This window comes from Malaya genurostris, chromosome 3 (genome assembly GCF_030247185.1).
Source record: "Malaya genurostris strain Urasoe2022 chromosome 3, Malgen_1.1, whole genome shotgun sequence".
Taxonomy (NCBI): domain Eukaryota; kingdom Metazoa; phylum Arthropoda; class Insecta; order Diptera; family Culicidae; genus Malaya; species Malaya genurostris.
In genome coordinates this window covers 139,363,038-139,385,235 of record NC_080572.1, presented here as the reverse complement: position 1 = coordinate 139,385,235, position 22,198 = coordinate 139,363,038, and the positions used below count along the sequence as shown (strand labels likewise).

The following is a 22,198-nucleotide window of genomic DNA, read 5'->3' as shown; positions in this document are numbered from 1 at the left end:
TCAATTGCGGGGTAGATGATTTGTTTATAGACAGCCATCTGATTCTTCAGGCAAAGTTTAGATGTTCTACAAATCAGCGGATACAGAGACCTAATGAGTATGCTGCATTTTTGAACGATTTTGTCAACATGTGACCTGAATATCAGATGTCTGTCAAAGGTGAGTCCTAGATAGATAACATCATCGGACCATTGAATGACCTCATCACCGAATCGTATTCTGCATTCGTCTGATGGAACAAGTTTTGGAGATCTTGAATGAGGAACAAGATGACCTAAGTTTTTGCTGCATTGATCATAATTTTCCAGCTTGTAAAATATTCAGTTAGAGCGTCCAGACCTATCTGTAGTTTATTCTTCAGAGCATTAATGACACGACCTTTGAAAAGAATGGCAGTGTCATCAGCAAATTGTGACAGAACACCACCACCAGGAAGAGGTGGGATGTCTGATGTAAGAGTGTTGAATAGGATGGGACCTAGGATACTTCCTTGGGGTACACCAGCACGAATAGTAAATCTTTCTGAAAGTGCATTATTCAGAGAAACCTGGAATGCTCTATCTGCAAGATAATTTTTGATAATTTTAATAAGATACATGGGAAAATTATACCGATGCAGTTTCAACACCAGTCCATCTTGCCACACATTATCGAATGCCTTTTCAATATCCAATATTGCCATGGCAGTCGTTTTGGATACTGATTTGTTTTGCTGGATGACGTTGTTAATCCTTGTGAGTAGGTGGATGGTGGATCTTCCTTTCCGGAACCCAAACTGTTCTTCCAAAAATATATCCTGTTCATCTGCGAAAGCAAGAATTCGCCTTTGTATTGACTTTTCAAACAGCTAGGATAGGGCAGAGAGTAAGCTGATGGGTCGATAGCTCTTGGAAAGGTAAGGATCTTTCCCCGGTTTCAAAACTGGGATAACTTTAGCTAACTTCCACTTTGAAGGGAAGTCACCAAGCTCCCAGCACCTGTTAAAAATTTTAGCTAAGAAGACAAATGAGCGAATACTCAAATGTTTCAGCTCAATGTTGAATGTGTTGTCGAAACCGGGGGCCTTCATATTTTTGGATTTTTTCATAATAGCCATCAGCTCATTCGCAGTGACTCTACTTTCCTCCGGAACCAAGCTGTCTGATTGGTCAACCTCAGCTACGCTATCAGCAATGGCTCTTTCATGTGGACTAACAATGTTGAGTCCTAAATTGTGAAAACACACAAACTGCTGGCCTAGCGCATTTGCCTTCTCTGCTGGAGTGATTAAAGGTATTCCTTCAGCTGCGTCCTGGGGTGGCAGCAGAGGAGGAATAGGCTTCGGTTTTTTTCTTAAGAACCTTCGTTAAGGACCAGAAGGGCTTTGAATGTGGGAGAATTTCTCGAAGATTTTGCTGGAAGTTCCTGTTGCGAAGCTCAGATATCCTTTCCTGGATTATCCTAGTTAAGTTGTTATAAGTAGTCTTCCTATCTAGGATGCCAGTTCGTTGATACTGCCTCCGGAAGATATTTCGAAGTCGGATGAGTTTCTTGGTGACACTGTCGATTTGAAGAGAGGAACTCTGCATATGTTGTACTGGAACCGTCCTATCACGAGCGACTGTGATTGAATGCTGGAAGGAAGATAGGGCCGCATCGATTTCCATCGGGGAATCAAGTGGCAAATCGATATTAATAAGTTGGTCGGCGATTTGTTGAAATTGGACCCAATCGGTGCGATAATAGTTCCTCCGTGGTTGAAAGGCACTGTTTCTGGTGAAGATCCCAACGTCAAAATTACTGGAAAGTGGTCGGAAGGGAGCTCGTTGAAGACAACCGGAGAGCTGTCTATGGCGATGTTGCTGATGAATATATCCAAAATGGAATGAACTCCCGATCTGGAAAGTCGCGTTGGTTGATCCGGAGCGAGGATGTTGTATCGTCCAGCTTCGTTATCTTCGGCAAGTACGAATCCGTTTCGGCTCTGTCTTCTGTTTCCCCACAGCTCATGCCGTGCGTTCAGGTCCCCAGCAATGATGAATTTATTCTGTCGTCGAGTGAGCATAGCCAGATCTCGCTTCAATGATGCACACGTACCATCTCGAAGATTGGTTTGTTTGGGGCAGTACGCTGCAATGATGATGATGGGTCCCATCGTCGTTGTAATCTCAATTCCGATGGCTTCTATTAGTTGCAATTTAAAGGCTGACATAAGCCTATGCTGAATGGTTCGTTTAATGGCAATGGCAACTCCCCCTCCTCTGGTAGTTGTCCTGTCGAGCCTGTGAATCCTGTAATTGGAAATAAAAATAGAAATTTCAGGTTTAAGATGAGTTTCAGTTAAAATAGCAATATCGGCTTTCTTCTCTTGAAGAAAGTCGTACAATTCAGCAGTTTTGCTCCTGAGTGAGCAAGCATTCCAATTAACTATAACCAACTCATTATATTGCATATTCGATGATGAATTTGCCTAAGGCGTTGATATGATCTAACTGCGTTCTGCAGTTTCGTAGTTTTGTTGTCATTGTTTCAAAAATGACGATCAGTTGTTCAGCAGAGAATAAATCACCAGAGTCATCTTTTGCTTGTGGTTGATTATTGCCCCATCCAGGAGGGATTCTTGAGGAAGATTCTTTTTGAGATCCAGCGGCTGAAGTCTTTGGATTGCTGCGAGGAAGTGGTGGCAAATTCGGAATATCCCTCTTCGGTGGGAGCCGTGGGAAATTAACTTCATCCTTCTGTGGAACATTCTTGCGCGTTGATTGTTTGCGGGACGCCTGTTGTCGAATTTTTGTGAACTCAGCACGTTTGGGACACGATTTGCTAGTAGATGGATGGTCGCCATCACAGTTCACACATTTTACAGCGATGTCATCTAGTAGGCAATCGTTGGTATTGTGTGGTTCGGCACATTTCCCGCACCGACTTTTCATGTGGCAATTCCTCGCTCCATGGCCGTAGTTCAAACAGTTCGTGCACTGTGTGACATCCCGATGTACCGGTTTATACTTTTGCCATTCGATGATTATGTGAAATAACGATTTAATCGTTTTCAGTTGACTCATGGTGATGGAGCCCTTCTCCAGATGAATCAGGTACAGTTGATCTCTAAACTTTTTGTCCGTATTATGTCGTTTCATTTTGAACACCATCGTAGGCTCTAGTCCAGCCTCCGACAGTGCCTGCTTTAGTTCGGCTTCCATCATGTCGGGTAGTCCTCGAAGTACAACCTTCATAGGTTTGTTGGCGGCAATATCATGTGTGAAGTATTCCGCTTTTGTCTGCTTCAGATAACATTTCACTCCTTTGTAGTGGTTCAAAGCCGGAACAGAAATAGAATATAATGATATTACAATGTCATTCATTGTTGCTTTAGTTACATCAATACATTGAAGTCAACAAACTTGGAAATTAAACTTTTCTGAAATGTTTGGTATAAACGAGTATCAAAGAGGATAATTCAGAAGGCGCGTTTGCCTTTCTCGTATTTTTAAAGCTCATAGCTCAGTGATCTGTGAAAGGATTTATATAATCTAACTACCAATAGAATCGAAATTTTTTAACTTAAACGTGTATAGCAAAAGCATTGAAGTATTTCAATAGTACACTATTGGAAAACCTGTCTCATTTGACCCATGTTAATACCAGCTAATCATAACGCGTCCTGAGGAAGAGAACAAAATATCTGCTGCTGTACAACAAATCGTTCGAGGAAAATGTTCCGAACAGTATTTAATATTGTAGTGAGTTCCACAATTTGGTCCTTCTGAAAGGCAGGAATAAATCCCGTACAGCACCCTGATAGTTTCTTTCAATGAAATGCAAATCCGAAATGAAATAATCGACATTAAATTTCTGTATGCGGCTATTTTTATAGCCGTTAGGACCGCCCATTAGTGAAAAAGTCTACAAACGAAATCACATAAAAAGAAACCTCTTAACAAAAATTGAATCAGTTTGGATTCAATCGCCACTGCGAGCAGATGTGTTTTGTATCGTCTGCACAGCTAGTATCGCTTTCGACAAGAGCGATTACGTCTCAGCTGCCAGTCATTTGCATTGGTGAAAAAAACAACGGTGGCATTACACAAAATCAGCCGTTCTAATGGGTTTAAAAGTTTTCTAAAGAACTATTAGGATTTGTTGTTCGAAAATCGAAGGTAATTATCCTCAGTTTAGTGAAAATCAGGAACAGTTTAGTTAGATTTGTGCACTTTTCGCTGTGTGAAATTCACAGTAATTGAGATCAAGTGAAGCCTTTTTTTTTGCGAAAAATGTTCCAGAGTTTAATGTCGTAGAGAATTACGCAATTTGACCCTTATGAATGCTGGAAACGAATCCCTACAGCATATTGATAGTTTCTTTCAATAAATTATGCAAATCCGAAATGAAATAATCGACATCAAAATTTTGTATGCGGCTATTTTTATAGCCGTTAGGACCGCCCATTAGTGAAAAAGCTAAAAACGAAATCACATAGAAAGAAACCTCTTAACAAAAATTGGATCAGTTTGGATTCTATCGCCACTGCGAGCAGATGTGTTTTGTGTCGTCTGCACAGCTTTCGACAAGAGCGATTACGTCACAGCTGCCAGTCATTAGCATCGGTGAAAAAACAACGGTGGAGAGCATTACACAAAATCAGCCGTTCTAATGGCTCTAAAAATTTTCTAAAGAACTATTAGGATTTGTTGTTCGCAAATCGATTAGTAATTATCCTCAGTTTAGTCTACTAATAGTACTGTTGTACCGTTGAATTCCACTATATCACGTCATTACACTCTCACAAAGTCACTATTTTCACAGTCACTATTTTTCCGAAAGGGTATCAAACTTTATAATACAGATACGTATTTCGGAATGCTATTTGCATCCTTCTTCAGTGTATCGGATTTATAAGTTTCAGTTTAGTGCAAATCAAGAACAGTTTGGTTAGATTTGTGAACTTTTCGCTGTGTAAAATTCATAGTAATCGAGATCAAGTGAAGCCTTCTGTTTTTTTGCGAAAAATTTGAAAAAGGGGAATGCTTGCATAATTTATTTAATTGATCAACTAATTGATATTCGGAAGTGTTAAGTAGTGTTTTCGTATTCACGACATCCAGTTATGTCTCTGACATTACCCACCCGCTTATTTAAATGTAATATTTGCTCATGATAAAATGCCACCGTGCCCACTGTTTAAATACTAAAATTTAAGTGTTTTTAGTTTTTCGAAATTCGGGCTAGTTTTTGAGCAATTGCGATATTTCCGAAACCGAAAAAATTTTTTTGATGATAAAATTGAAAAAATAGTCCCAGAAAGTCGATTTAAAAATTTAAAAGTCCCAGAAAATCGATTTAAAACAAATTTTTTTAGATGACACTAAATCTCGACGTTTCATGTAATTTCAAGACGTTTGACCTAAAAAAGCGGGTGGGTAATGTCAGAGAAATAACTGGAAGTCGTGAATACGAAAAAAGTACGGGTGTGTTATGTCCGAGACATAACTGGATGTCGTGAATACGAATAAAACTGACACGATTTCTTTACACTTCCGAAATCGAATATATAGTTGATCGATTGTGTGAATTGCGAAACTTTTCCCCATTTCACTACTAAAATTTTCAACGATTTTTGACGTCGATTATCTCATTTCGGATTTGCATATTTCATTGATGCTGTACAGGATTCATTTCTGCCTTTTAGAAGAACTAAATTGTGGAATTCTCTACGATATTTAGCACAGTTCGGAACATTTTTCTCGATCGATTTTCGCACAGCGAAAAGTGCACGAAGTAAATCAAATTATTTTGGATTTTCACTAAACTGATGATTTCTACCTTCGATTTGCAAAGAAGTAATCTTAATAGTTTTTTAGATAAATTTAAGAGCCATTAGAACGGCTGATTTTGTATAATGTTGTCCACTTTTCGTTTCTTGTTTTCTTTCTCTCCAATGCAAACCATCAGCAGCTGATACAATCGTTCTTGCTTGTATTGAAACTAACTTTGCAAACAAACCGACACATCCGCTCGCAGTGCCAAATGATGCGAAACTGGTTTAATGCGGCTTCTTGCCTTGACGACCGGAAGGCAAATGAGAACTACGACCTTAGCGTTTGAGGTTTTGAACCACGTAGAAGGTGCGCTCTGCGATGCCGCTGTTTGAATACGTATTCTCGCCCCGACGTCTGCTTCCAACCAACGCACAAGAAGAAATGATCGATTTTCGACCACGGTTCCCCTTTCATAACGTTCAGTTAAAAATATGTGCCTGACTACCTCAAAATCGTCGTCCTTGCGCGAAAAACCCAAGCAAAAGTAAAGAGTCTTCCGCGTTGTTTTAAAATTTTCAGAAAACCTAATTTTTGAGTTGTTTGTGGTTATCTCACACTGTTCAAAATATTATCCCAAATTCCTGATAATATTTTTGATGAAATAGTGAAAGAATTATGTTGCTGCCATTAATGCAAGTCGAGATATTCACGATTAAGTTCTGCCCATTCTTCCATATGGCTAATTTTGTAAAGGCACCCCATAGTAAAGTAAGTCGTATTCACGACAAAAACTAGCACGCTTCCATCACTTTTCCGAATATCAGTTAGTTGATTGATTGTGTGAATTGTGCAAGCTTTCCCCTTTTTCATGACTAGAGTTTGAAGCGATGCACCTACATTAGATTAGTTACATTAAACAGCTACTATTCTACAACTATATATTCCAAACTTGAAAAAATTCCTTTTTAATTTGCTAACATAGGAGGCTAGGTACGACAAATTTGTAGTTTATTTTTATTGAAGCTATGAAGTTCGAAAATATCTGATTCTTCTAGAAATTTCAGTACAAAACAATTGCAATGGTCTGGTCTGAAATGTATCGACAATCTTGGGTATGCAAGAGTAATTTTAATAATTGAAATGATATTATTATTATTATTAATAATAATTATAATAATAATATTAATAATAATAACAATAATAATAATAATAATAATAACAATAATACTAATAATAATAATACTAATAATAATACAGATTAATCTGTATATATGGCAACCCTGTTTCGCAGGGCATATTTTCACACGACCCCATACTAGTATTAAGTATACTTTCGCTTTCGCATTGCGTTCGTAATTGAATGTGTTAGTGACGGTACAAATTATTTTAACTTCCATCTTGATGAATCTTTTGGTAGGAAATATTGAAATTTTACTTAACTCTTAATGATAATCTGTGGCACTAAAAAGTGCCTTGAATTGTCACAATCAACAAGATCTGACGACTGATTCCTTCTGGTGTGATATAGTTGTTGTGTACCGTCCCGGCTGGGACTGGATTTCGTGAGGTCAATGTTGCTCTCGTGTGTGTGTTGTTTCGGCAACAGTTGCTCAGAAAAGGGTAGGAGCGACAAAATTCAACTAATTCTTTGATGATCTTTAGCACTGATAAGTGCTTTGAATTGTCTGAAAAGCACTGAAAAGTGCTTTGAATTGTCTAAAAAGCACTGAAAAGTGCTTTGAATGGGCCTTGCTGGACTTTTTGGCTGCCTTTCCATTGATTTTCGGTGCCATCGTGCTGACGGTGTCTCGTACGTTCATAGTACCTGCTTTAAGTTAAATGACGCTATTTCTCATTTTTTTTTTTGCATAAATATCTGTTTATTAATCTTATTTTTGTGTATTACATCAACATTTTACAGTACAAGTGTTTTAACCCTGTGGCCTTTCATCTTTGTTGTTCATACGATTCGTTATTAATATTAGGTGTTTTAGTTACTCTTGTTTTACATACTAATGTTTAATCATAATATTTATTTTAATTATTTATAAAATGTCTACCTACTTATAACTATCCCTAACCTAATACGTACAAATTTTGAATTATTTGTATTTCAGAGATTGAGCACCTCTCTTCAAATTTCGTGCAGTATTGTTCGAATTTTTGTTCTAGTATATTCAGTGAGGCAATCTCATGTACTTCACTAGTCCTTGTCCAAGGGGGTAGATTTAGAATCATCTTTAAGATCTTACTTTGAATGCGTTGAAGCCTAAGTTTGTGTGTTCGTGCACAACCCCGCCAAACAGGGACTGCGTATTCAATTGCGGGGTAGATGATTTGTTTATAGACAGCCATCTGATTCTTCAGGCATAGTTTAGATGTTCTACAGAGACTTAATGAGTATGCTGCATTTTTGATCGATTTTGTCAACATGTGACCTGAATATCAGATGTCTGTCAAAGGTGAGTCCTAGATAGATAACTTCATCGGACCATTGAATGACCTCATCACCGAATCGTATTCTGCATTCGTCTGATGGAACAAGTTTTGGAGATCTTGAATGTGGAAACAACCTGAGTTTTTGCTGCATTGATCACAATTTTCCAGCTTGTAAAATATTCCGTTAAAGCGTCCAGACCTGTCTGTAGTTTATTTTTCAGAGCATTAATGACACGACCTTTGTAAAGAATGGCAGTATCATCTGCAAATTGTGACAGAACACCACCACCTGGAAGAGGTGGGATGTCTGATGTGAAAATGTTGTATAGAATGGGACCTAGGATACTTCCCTGGGGTACACCAGCAGGAATAGTAAATCTTTCTGAAAGTGCATTATTCAGAGAAACCTGGAATGCTCTATCTGCAAGATAATTTGTGATAATTTTAATAAGATACATTGGAAAATTATACCGATGCAGTTTGAACACCAGTCCATCGTGCCACACATTATCGATTGCCTTTTCAATATCCAATATTGCCATGGCAGTCGTTTTGGACACTGATTTGTTTTGCTGGATGACGTTGTTAACCCTTGTGAGCTGGTGGATGGTATATCTTCCTTTCCGGAACCCAAACTGTTCTTCCAGAAATATATCCTGTTCATCTGCAAAAGCAAGAATTCGCCTTTGTATTGACTTTTCAAACAGCTTGGATAGGGCAGAGAGTAAGCTGATGGGCCGATAGCTCTTGGAAAAGGAAGGATCTTTCCCCGGTTTCAAAACTGGGATAACTTTAGCTAACTTCCACATTGAAGGGAAGTAACCAAGCCTCCAGCACCTGTTAAAAAGTTTAGCTAAGAAGACAAATGAGCGAATACTCAAATGTTTCAGCTCAATGTTGAATGTGTTGTCGAAACCGGGGGCCTTCATATTTTTGGATTTTTTCACAAAAGCCATCAGCTTATTCGCAGTGACTCTACTTTCCTCAGGAACTAAGCTGTCTGATTGGTCAACCTCAGCTACGCTATCAGCAACGGCTCTTTCATATGGACTAACAATGTTAAGTCCTAAATTGTGAGAACACACAAACTGCTGGCCTAGCGCATTTGCCTTCTCTACTGGTGTGATTAAAGGTATTCCTTCAGCTGCGTCCTGGGGTTACATCACAGGAGGAATAGGCTTCGGTTTTTTCTCAAGCACCTTCGTTAAGGACCAGAAGGGCTTTGAATGTGGGAGAATTTTTCGAAGCTTTTGCTGGAAGTTCCTGTTGCGAAGCTCAGATATCCTTTCCTGGATTATCCTAGTTAAGTTGTTATAAGTAGTCTTCCTATCTAGGATGCTAGTTCGTTGATACTGCCTCCGGTAGATATTTCGAAGTCGGATGAGTTTCTTGGTGACACTGTCGATTTGAAGAGAGGAACTCTGCATATGTTGTACTGGAACCGTCCTATCACGAGCGACTGTGATTGAATGCTGGAAGGAAGAAAGGGCCGCATCGATCTCCATCGGGGAATCTAGTGGCAAATCGAATATTAATAAGTTGGTCGGCGATTTGTTGAAATTGGACCCAATCGGTGCGATAATAGTTCCTCCGTGGTTGGAAGGCACTGTTTCTGGTGAAGATCCCAACGTCAATATTACTGGAAAGTGATCAGAAGAGAGCTCGTAGAAGACAACCGGAGAGCAGTCTATGGCGATGTTGCTGATGAATATATCCAAAATGGAATGAACTCCCGATCTGGAAAGTCGCGTTGGTTGATCCGGAGCGAAGATGTTGTATTGTCCAGCTTCGTAATCTTCGGCAAGTACGAATCCGTTTCGATTCTGTCTTCTGTTTCCCCACAGCTCATGCCGTGCGTTCAGGTCCCCAGCAATGATGAATTTGTTCTGTCGTCGAGTGAGCATAGCCAGATCTCGCTTCAATGATGCACACGTACCATCTCGAAGATTGGTTTGTTTGGGGCAGTACGCTGCAATGATGATGATGGGTCCCATCGTCGTTGTAATATCAATTCCGATGGCTTCTATGAGTTGCAATTTAAAGGCTGACAGAAGCCTGTGCTGAATGGATCGTTTCATGGCAATGGCAACTCCCCCTCCTCTGGTAGTTGCCCTGTCGAGCCTGTGAATCCTGTAATTGGAAATAAAAATAGAAATTTCAGGTTTAAGATGAGTTTCAGTTAAAATAGCAATATCGGCATTCTTCTCTTGAAGAAAGTCGGACAATTCAGCAGTTTTGCTCCTGAGTGAGCAAGCATTCCAATTTACTATAACCAACTCATTATATTGCATATTCGATGATGAATTTGCCTAAGGCGTTGATTTGATCTAACCGCGTTCTGCAGTTTCGTAGTTTTGTTGTCATTGTTTAAAAAATGACGATCAGTTGTTCAGCAGAGAATAAATCACCAGAGTCATCCTTTGCTTGTGGTTGATTATTGCCCCATCCAGGAGGGATTTTTGAGGAAGATTCTTTTTGTGATCCAGCGGCTGAATCTTTTGGATTGCTGCGAGGAAGTGGCGGCAAATTCGGAATATCCCTCTTCGGTGGGAGCCGTGGGAAATTAACTTCATCCTTCTGTGGAACATTCTTGCGCGTTGATTGTTTGCGGGACGCCTGTTGTCGAATTTTTGTGAACTCAGCACGTTTGGGACACGATTTGCTAGTAGATGGATGGTCGCCATCACAGTTCACACATTTTACAGCGATGTCATCTAGTAGGCAATCGTTGGTATTGTGTGGTTCGGCACATTTCCCGCACCGACTTTTCATGTGGCAATTCCTCGCTCCATGGCCGTAGTTCAAACAGTTCGTGCACTGTGTGACATCCCGATGTACCGGTTTATACTTTTGCCATTCGATGATTATGTGAAATAACGATTTAATCGTTTTCAGTTGACTCATGGTGATGGAGCCCTTCTCCAGATGAATCAGGTACAGTTGATCTCTAAACTTTTTGTCCGTATTATGGCGCTTCATTTTAAATACCATCAAAGGCTTTAGTCCAGCCTCCGACAGTGCCTGCTTTAGTTCGGCTTCCATCATATCGGGTAGTCCTCGAAGTACAACCTTCATAGGTTTGTTGGCGGCAATATCGTGTGTGAAGTATTCCGCTTTTGTCTGCTTCAGATAGCATTCCACTCCTTTGTAGTGGTTCAAAGCCGGAACAGTTATTTTGTAGCTTTCAGTACATAAACGGATTGTTGCCTGTAGTCCTTTGCTGATCAGTGTGTTGAAATCCGAGCGTAGAGTTGGTGGGAAGCCCTTCAGGTAGAAAGGCGGCATTTTTTCCTTCTTCTGCAGTTCCTCTTCGACATCTACTGGCAGATGAGCATATTGGTTTTCACTCAGCAAACGGTCATTTACCTGTACATCACTTGGCTTCAGACGCTTAGCATCCTTTGGATCCTTCTCGGATCTATGGCGGTTTTTACCCATAGCTTGGGTAGGTAGACAACTGCGAATAAAAAATAAAACAAAATCGAAATTAGTCGTAGTAGGTTATTCGTCTATCCCCATCGAGTGTTAGATGACGAATTGACGCTATTTCTCACATCACATTTCATTTTATACCCGCTACTGGCGGCGGTGTACGGACAGCCCTTTTGCCAAAATTCCATTTCCTGTTCGCAGAACGGGAAACAGTGAGACGACATAAAAGAGAGAGTTAGTAGAGCGGCAGCCAGTAATACTGAATTGGCTGTCTAGCTGTTAACTGCATCTTATGGAACTTTTACGCAGAAGCACGCGCACAGGAGGAACAGTTAAGGGCAAGGCAAAGTATGGCTCAAACCGTGCTCTTCTGCAGTTCCCAGTTGGCAGAATCCATCGTCTGCTCCGGAAGGGGAACTACGCCGAGCGTGTCGGTGCCGGTGCACCGGTCTATCTGGCGGCAGTGATGGAGTACTTGGCTGCCGAAGTGTTGAAATTGGCTGGTAACGCTGCCCGTGAAAACAAGAAAACGGAAACGATCCCTCGCCATCTGAAGCTGGCCATCCGTAATGACGAGGAGTTGAACAAAAACCCCGTCCTTTTCAGGATGACTACATCACTGTGATAAAGAAATATTTAAGATTGCATTGAGTTTAGCCAGTTCTGATACGCCTGGAAAGTAGAATGCGCAAATCAAGTGGAATCCTTTGTTCTAACAATTTGTTCATTTTTTTTTCGGCCGCATACTAAAGTGTTCACAAAAAAATACATATTGATCTGTATACGTGGCAACTCTGTTTCGCACGGCATATTTGTATACTAGTATAGAGAAGTGTTCAACATCATCATTTTCGCTTACGCATTGCGTTCGTAATATAATGTGTTAGTGACGGTACAAATTATTTTATCTTCCATCTTGATGAATGTCTTGGTAGGAAATATTGAAAGTTTAATTAACTCTTCATGATTATCTGTGGCACTAAAAAGTGCCTTGAATTGTCACAATCAACAAGATCTGCATTTAGATCTGAGATGGTTCTTGTGTATGTCTTGTTTCGGAAACAGTTGCTCAGAAAATGGTAGGAAAGCGACAAAATTCAACTAGTTCGTTATGATGATCTTTAGCACTGAAAAGTGCTTTGAATTGTCTGAAAAGTACTTTGAATGGGCCTTGCTGAACTTTTTGGCTGCTTTTCTACCGGTTTTCGGTGCTACCGTGCTGACGGTGTCTCGTACGTTCAGAGTAGTTGCTTTAAATTAAATGACGCTATTTCTCACATCATATTTCATTTTATATCTGCTACTGGCATCGGCGTACGGACAGCCCCTTTGCCAAAATTCCTTTTCCTGTTCGCAGAACGGGAAACAGTGATGTTGCTCTCGTGTGTGTCTTGTTTCGGGAACAGTTGCTCAGCAAATGTTAGGAAAAATGAACCACTCAACTTTTATATTGATGCTCTTGTATAGATGCAGACATCTCGCGTTCTGATTGGCTGGTGCTGTCATGGGTTAATTCAAACAGGATTTTTAATAGTGTACTATTGAAAAATTGTAATGTTGTTTCAATACACGTTCAAGTTGAAAATTTTCGATTCTATTGGTAGATAGATTATATAAATCCTTCCACAGATCAATGAGCTATGAGTTTTCAAAATACGAGAAAGGCAAACGCGCCTTATGAATTATCCTCTTTGATACTCGTTTATACCAAACATTTCAGAAAAGTTTAATTTTGAACTCTTTGAGATTATGTCACACAACTGAAAATTTTATCATAAAATTGTAATCATATTTCCGAAGGCATGTAGCAAGAATTGTGTTGATTCTTAGATACAACAGGAGATATTCACGATCAAAAACTTCTCACTATCTCAGAGGGTAAATTTAGAAAAGACGCCCCATAGTAAAGTAAGTTGTATTCACGACAAAAAAAGGAAATCTTATGTACTCCCCCCCCTATGGTGCTTTTTCAAGATCAAAAATTTTCAAACCGTGACCGCTGGTTAGCACCCCTTACTTATGTCCGATTTAAAAAAAAAATTTGCATGGGGACATTTTCCGAGATGCCTAAACTTTTGAACAATAGCGCTTGATTAAATTAGAGGTGATCCCAAAATATTGGCACCCTTACATACATAAGAGCGATAGAAAAAACATCGTGTTTTGTCGGATACGTCACTTATACCATTATATCTCCGGAGCCAAAAGTCACAGCCATTTGATGTTTGAACTTGATCAATGAACAAATATAAGCCTTCAAAAGAGTCTAAGCGTGTTGAGGTCGATTGAGCCATCTCCGAGAAAATTGCGCTGTAAAAAATCAACGCGTTTTGTCTGTTACGTAACTTATACCATCATATCTTCCGAACCCAAAGTCGTAATCATTTGATCTTCGAACTAGATGGCCATTGATCTAGCTTTCAAACGAGCCTAAGCTTGTTGAAATCGGTTCAGCCATATCCTAGAAACTTGGGCGGTAAAAAACAACGCGTTTTGTCAGTTACGTCACTTATACCATCATATCTCCGAAACCAAAAGCAATAGTCATTTGATATTCGAGTTTGATCAATGGGCCAATAGTAGCCTTCAAACGAGTCTAAACGTGTTAAAATCGGTTAAGCGATTTCCAAGAAATTTGCGCGGTAGAAAATCAACGCGTTTTTTCAGTTACCTCATTTATACCATCATATCTCCAGAACCAAAAGTCACAACCATTTGATCTTCAAACTTGATCAATGTGGATATTCGGTTACATCACTTATACAGGGTCCGGCACTCGAAGTGTAACAAACTTCAGACCGCTCGCGCAGCTGACGCACGGGCATCAGCTCTCTAGAAATTTGCTAAATGACAGTTCGGAGTTGTATTGTTTACAAGCGCAAGAAAGCATTTTGCCAAAAGTGAACACGAAAAAAAAATTTTGACGAACTAAAAGATACACCAGTCTCGAGGCGCTGAAAAAAGTTATTGTCCGCGAGTGGGCCTAAATACCTGCAAGTCACATTCGGCAGCTTGCGATTCGTTTTTTGACCGTCTCAAGGCCATAGTCAAGGCAAAAGGTGGTCATATCGAGCAAAAGTGAATTGATTCTGAATTTTGTATTAATTTTACACATTTTGTACTTTGAATTAAGTAAAAGTAATTTTCCAAACTGAATTTATGGCCTTTTTAATTGGTTACACTTCGAGTGCCGGACCATGTACTATCATAACAGATCGGCTGAAAAGTTCGTATCGTTTCTATGAGAGGGCGCCACTAGAATTAAATCCATACCATTTTCAGTTAGTACCAACCATCAAAAGATACGTGTATAAATTTGACAGCTGTCTGATTATTAGTTTGTGAGATATTGCATTTTGAGTGAAGCTACTTTTGTTATTGCGAAAAAAAAGGAAAAAAAAAGGAATTTCGTGTGTTGATGAAACACTACTTTTTGATGGAAAAAAGTGGAGCCGATACCACAAAATGGCTTGATGAGTGTTATCCAGACTCTGCACCGGGCGAAGCAACAATTTGTAAGTGGTTTGCAAAATTTCGTACTGGTCATATGAGCACCGAAGACGATGAACGCAGTGGACGTCCAAAAGAGGCTATTACCGATGAAAACGTGAAAAAAAATCACAAAATGATTTTCAATGACCGTAAAGTGAAGTTGATCGAGATAGCTGACACCCTAAAGATATCAAAGGAACGTGTTGGACATATTATTCACGAATATTTGGATATGAGAAAGCTTTGTGCAAAATGGGTGCCGCGTGAGCTCACTACCGATCAAAAACAACAACGAATTGATGATTCTGAGCAGTGTTTGGAGCTGTTATATCGAAATAAAACCGATTTTTTCGTCGATATATAACAATGGACGAAACATGGCACCATCACTCCACTCCGGAGTCCAATCGACAGTCAGCTGAGTGGACTGCACGCGATGAACCGAACCCAAAGCGTGGAAAGACTCAACAATCGGCCGGTAAGGTTATGGCGTCTGTATTTTGGGATTCGCATGGTATAATTTTCATCGACTACCTTGAAAAGGGAAAAACCATCAACACTGACTATTATATAGCGTTATTAGAGCGTTTGAAGGACGAAATTTAAAAAAAACGGCCTCATTTAAAGAAGAAAAAAGTTTTGTTTCATCAAGACAATGCACCGTGTCACAAGTCGATGAAAACCATGCTGAAATTGAACGAATTGGGCTTCGAATTGCTCCCTCATCCACCGTATTCTCCAGATGTGGCCCCCAGTGACTTTTTCCTGTTCACAGACCTCAAGAGAATGCTCGCTGGTAAAAAATTTAGAAGCAATGAAGAGGTAATCGCTGAAACTGAGGCCTATTTTGAGGCAAAGGACAAATCGTACTACAAAAATGGTATCGAAAAGTTTGAAGATCGCTATAATCGCTGTATCGCCTCTGATGGCAATTATGTTGAATAAAAAAAACGAATTTTGGCACAAAAATGTGTGTTTCTATAAAACGATACGAACTTTTCAGCCGAACGTTATTTGTGGAACCAGCAATTATTTGATCTTCGAACTTCATTCACAATTCAATGGAAGCTTTCCAACAAACCTAGGCTTGATAAAATCGGTTCTGACATCTCTGAGAAAATTGTGCGATATGAAAACAAAGCGTTTTGTCGCTTATATCACTTATACCATTATATCTTCGATGCTGGAAATGACTGCCGTCCTTTGATATTTGCACTTGACAAATTTTTGATATTTGCACTAGTTGCATTTAAACGAGCTTAAGCCTGTTAAAATCGGTTGAGCCATCTCTGAGAAAATTGAGCGGAAAAAAGTGTTTGGTCGAATACGTCACTTATACCTTTTGGTCTTTGAAACCAGAAGTCAAAGCCACTTAATCATGGAACTCAATCAAAGCTATTCATCGCTTTTGAAATTGGTTCAACCTTCTCTGAGAAAATTGAGCGGTAAGAAAACAAACGCGTTTTTAGATTACGTCACTTATACCATCACATGTTCGTAACTAGAAGACCTTTGATATTCGAACTTTATCAATGACTCAATAGTAGCTTTCAAACGAGCCATATTTCAACCAGAATTGGTCAAGCCATTTTTGAGAAAATTCAGCACGAACAACACGTTTTGCTTTCTCATATAAAGGGTGATTTTTTAAGAGCTTGAGAACTTTTTTAAACAATAAAACGCATAAAATTTGCAAAATCTCATCGGTTCTTTATTTTAAACGTTAGATTGGTACATGACATTTACTTTTTGAAGATAATTTCATTTAAATGTTGACCGCGGCTGCGTCTTAGGTGGTCCATTCGGAAAGTCCAATTTTGGGCAACTTTTTCGAGCATTTCGGCCGGAATAGCCCGAATTTCTTCGGAAATGTTGTCTTCCAAAGCTGGAATAGTTACTGGCTTATTTCTGTAGACTTTAGACTTGACGTAGCCCCACAAAAAATAGTCTAAAGGCGTCAAATCGCATGATCTTGGTGGCCAACTTACCGGTCCATTTCTTGAGATGAATTGTTCTCCGAAGTTTTCCCTCGAAATGGCCATAGAATCGCGAGCTGTGTGGCATGTAGCGCCATCTTGTTGAAACCACATGTCAACCAAGTTCAGTTCTTCCATTTTTGGCAACAAAAAGTTTGTTAGCATCGAACGATAGCGATCGCCATTCACTGTAACGTTGCGTCCAACAGCATCTTTGAAAAAATACGGTCCAATGATTCCACCAGCGTACAAACCACACCAAACAGTGCATTTTTCGGGATGCATGGGCAGTTCTTGAACGGCTTCTGGTTGCTCTTCACTCCAAATGCGGCAATTTTGCTTATTTACGTAGCCATTCAACCAGAAATGAGCCTCATCGCTGAACAAAATTTGTCGATAAAAAAGCGGATTTTCTGCCAACTTTTCTAGGGCCCATTCACTGATTTGCAAGCGTTGCTCGTTAGTAAGTCTATTCATGATGAAATGTCAGAGCATACTGAGCAAATAATAATGCATGAAAATCATAACCTCAAAAAATCTGAGCAAATACTAATGCATGAAAATCCTAACCTCAAAAAAATCACCTTTTAGATCATATAGAAAGGTTATGCCATCACTGTGAAAATCGACTTTTGAACCGAGGCCCGGAGGACCGAGTGTCATATACCATTCGACTCAGTTCGTCGAGTACGCAAAATGTCTCTGTGTGTGTATGTGTGCGTATGTGTGTATGTAACGTTTTTTTGCACTAACTTTTCTCGGAGATGGCTGAACCGATTTTCACAAACTTAGATTCAAATGAAAGGTCTTGTGGTCCCATACAAAATTCCTGAATATCATTTGGATCCGACTTCCGGTTCCGGAATTATGGGGTAAAATGTGCAAAAAATTGTGAAAATAAGAGCACTAACTTTTCTCAGAGATGGCTGAGCCGATTTTCACATATTTAGATTCAAATGAAAGGTCTTGTGGTCCCATACAAAATTCCTGAATATCATTTCGATCCGACTTTCGGTTCCGGAATTATGGGGTAAAATGTGCATAAAAAAGAAAATATATGTTCTATCTTTTCTCATAGATGGCGCGACCGATTTTCACAAACTTAGGTTAAAATGAAAGGTCCTATGGTCCCATACGTAATTCCTGAATTTTAAGCGGATCCGACTTCCGGATCCGGAAATATTGGGTAAAGTGAATTAAAAATTGTATACCATCACTGAAAATGGGGAAAAACCTTAAAACAATTTCTAAATCGACCTCAAATGTTTTCCAATTGATAGTTTTCATCAGTAGACGGTCAAACAAACCGATTTCGGTTATTCTTTTAAGAATCGAAGAAAATTATTTTGAAGAATACCACAGTATTATGTATGATAGTATGATTGGTATGAGAAAGGCATCATTACACCACTAGGTGGATTAAAACAGGTTTTTTTTCGGTTACGTCACTTATACCATCATATCTCCGGAACCAGAAATCACAGCCAGTGCAGCAAAACTTCATTCAATTCAATTGAAACTGAATGTGGAACACATTGACGATCACCCTACTGCAGTAATCAGAACAAATTGGCTCAAATGTCTAGTCTCCCTTGATATTAGTTGATAAGTTGATATTTTGAAGTAACAAATTATCTCTTTCAATTGTGGAAGAGTGGCCTTCAAATAATGTTTATTTAAACATTCGAATTGGTTCGAGATAATATATGAAACACAAATTAGATAGCTGAAATATCATTTACAGAATATACATAAATTAATAGTTTCCTCCTTCCGTTTTCATTTATAATACTTCACTCCATTTACAATTCTATTCATTCGAACTTGCTCACTACCAGGAGCGAAGACAATGAAGCAGCTAGACTACTTGGTACTTGAAACTGAGCAAGCAAAACTTCAAGTGACTGGGTACGATTATTCAACTGACGATGAATTCTGGGAGCTCCACTTGAAAATGGCAACAAAAGTCAAATGAATTAGTAGGAATATGCTGACGGTCAGTGACCATAAATTTCATTTTCATCTTATATTATTCGATTGAAAATGAAATTTTACCGCACTGATCACAGCCATTTGATCTTCGAACTTGATTAGTTTCCTAATAGTACTTTTCTTTACGTTTCGTCTTAGTAGTTTTCAAACGTTTCCTAATAGTAGTTTTCAAACGAGCCTAAGTTGGTTGAAATTCGTCAAGCCATCTCTGAGAAAACTGAGCGCGAAAGTCGGTTTTTCCAGCAATTCTATTAACTTTCTATAGAGAAAGGCAAGAACCTGTAAGAATCCACCTAGAGGTGTTATGATGATAAATAAATTCTCGCTCGAGAGGTTGAAGTTTGTCCCTCATGCAAAATAGGCGTTACTGCACTCAACCCTACGGAAAAGTTGGGAGTTTGTTGTGTTTTAGGAATGTTATTAAATTTATAACTCTAGAACAAAAAATTGCAACTTCTATCGACGTGGAATTCTTCAAACCATAAAGAAAAAAAAAATGTTCTTACGACTAATGTTTTAATTAGGACTTCATATTAATAGTTCTTCTTTGAAGAAATGCTCATTTCAAACTCTGACTGTTTCGAATAATTGATGTGTAATTGTGTTTATTTATTTACAGGCTTTGAATGGATTTATTATCATTTTGACATGCGAAGGAGAAGTGTTTTTCGCAACACATACAATCGAAAGTTATTTGGGATTTCATCAGGTAAGAGTTAGTTTTTCAAGCACTCAATTTGTGTGGGGCTCCCGGATTGATATGTATAACAAGTAAAGACCACATCAAAAATTTTACCCTGATATATTGTCTTGATATTATTATACTGATCTACGCTAACAGATCGGCTGAAAAGTTCGTATTGTTTCTATGAGAGGGCGCCACTAGAATTAAATCCATACTATTTTCAGTTAGTACCAACCTTCAAAAGATACGTGTATAAATTTGACAGCTGTCTGATTATTAGTTTGTGAGATATTGCATTTTGAGTGAAGCTACTTCTGTTATTGTGAAAAAAATGGAAAAAAAGGAATTTCGTGTGTTGATGAAACACTACTTTTTGATGAAAAAAGTGACGCCGATACCACAAAACGGCTTGATGAGTGTTATCCAGACTCTGCACCGGGCGAAGCAACAATTCGTAAGTGGTTTGCAAAATTTCGTACTGGTCATATGAGCACCGAAGACGATGAACGCAGTGGACGTCCAAAAGAGGCTGTTACCGATGAAAACGTGAAAAAAATTCACAAAATGATTTTCAATGACCGTAAAGTGAAGTTGATCGAGATAGCTGACACCCTAAAGATATCAAAGGAACGTGTTGGACATATTATTCACGAATATTTGGATATGAGAAAGCTTTGTGCAAAATGGGTGCCGCGTGAGCTCATAATCAAGACAATGCACCGTGTCACAAGTCGATGAAAACCATGCTGAAATTGAACGAATTGGGCTTCGAATTGCTCCCTCATCCACCGTATTCTTCAGATTTGGCCCCCAGTGACTTTTTCCTGTTCTCAGACCTCAAGAGAATGCTCGCTGGTAAAAAATTTAGAAGCAATGAAGAGGTAATCGCTGAAACTGAGGCCTATTATGAGGCAAAGGACAAATCGTACTACAAAAATGGTATCCAAAAGTTTAAAGATCGCTATAATCGCTGTATCGCCTCTGATGTCAATTATGTTGAATAATGAAAACGAATTTTGGCAAAAAAATGTGTGTTTCTATTAAACGATACGAACTTTTCAGCCGAACTGTTATTCATCCCGATCCTGTATTTCTATCGAATAGCAATGTTTCTATAGAATGTTAAATTTGCATTTTCTACTATACAAAATAATTCACACAATAGAAAGAAACTAATAAAGTTTGTTCTTCAACACACTATAAAAGGCGAGTTATTATTATTTTTATTATTATTATTATTATTATTATCATTATTATTATAAATATTATTATTATTATTATTATTATTATTATTATTATTATTATTATTATTATTATTATTATTATTATTATTATTATTATTATTATTATTATTATTATTATTATTATTATTATTATTATTATTATTATTATTATTATTATTATTATTATTATTACTATTATTATTATTATTATTATTATTATTATTATTATTATTATTATTATTATTATTATTATTATTATTATTATTATTTCATCGAAGTTGGAAACACCGTTTCAAACGAATACAATTGTGCGCATTCCTAAGATATTTTCAGTAATTTTCAGTGTTCTTAATATTCGCAGTAACTTAAATCTAAATCAGTGAAAGTGTGTAATACTACATTAGTAGACTATAGTGAAAGCTTATCAAAAATCGGTGAAAAAACGGTTTAAACCGATCATCTATATTCATATGTGACGCCGTAAACAAAACAAAAATCCGCAATTGAGCTTGTGCAGCGGCCTATTCACCCGTAGCGGGTACTGGCTGTGATGGTTAGCACTAGCACTAGTGTTCAGTAGTACCCAGTTTCTAAAGCCCGTTAAAACTAAAATCAGAACCACAATCAAATCTAGTGAATTTGTGCTCCCCGACATCAAGCCCTATGAAAATCTGTTAACCATAGCTGGCTACCTGTGTTATTTATATTCACGACCTACAGCTATTCAGTGAAGTGACGGTGTGCCGAAAGCAAGTTTTTTTTTGTGATAGAAAAAGTTGTAAAAAGTTTTTCAAAATTATATATTTTGTATTACTTCGAATATCGCATCTTTCGATCCAAATTCAAATACATCGACGTTATAAAGACAAGCAAGGTAGGATCTTTTTATTTTTCTTCGATTTTTGTCTATTTGGGGTTGGTAACGGGTGACCGTTACCACTAAAACCATACAACGTAATTAAAAAAGCCTACAACTAGCAGCGGTGACCCAGGTGGGTCCGCAGGGAGAAGAATTCCACAGTACATGGATCCAACGAACAAATTTGGTGAACTTACTTACCTTCAGCTGAAAGGCAAAATGAAAGCCCACTTCCTAAGAACCCGTTTACAATAGGAAAGTCCGTAGATATCTTTGCTGGTGGTCTACCCTACTTCCCGAATCCAATGTTGTGCTATGGCTGCTTTAAATACGGCCATACACGTGTCCGATGCCCCGGCCCA

The 22,198-nt window shown here is 38.5% G+C and overlaps 1 protein-coding gene across 3 annotated transcripts in view; it reads left to right on the top strand.

Annotated features, from left to right (window-relative positions):
• The window catches only part of LOC131434826 (aryl hydrocarbon receptor), a 698,066-nt gene that overhangs the window by 345,439 nt on the left and 330,429 nt on the right, over window positions 1-22,198 (top strand). For all 3 annotated transcript variants that reach the window (XM_058601997.1, XM_058601998.1, XM_058601999.1), the window contains one exon: window positions 19,689-19,778. In XM_058601997.1, the coding sequence (XP_058457980.1) occupies window positions 19,689-19,778 (90 nt within the window). The remainder of the gene's footprint in view (window positions 1-19,688; window positions 19,779-22,198) is intronic.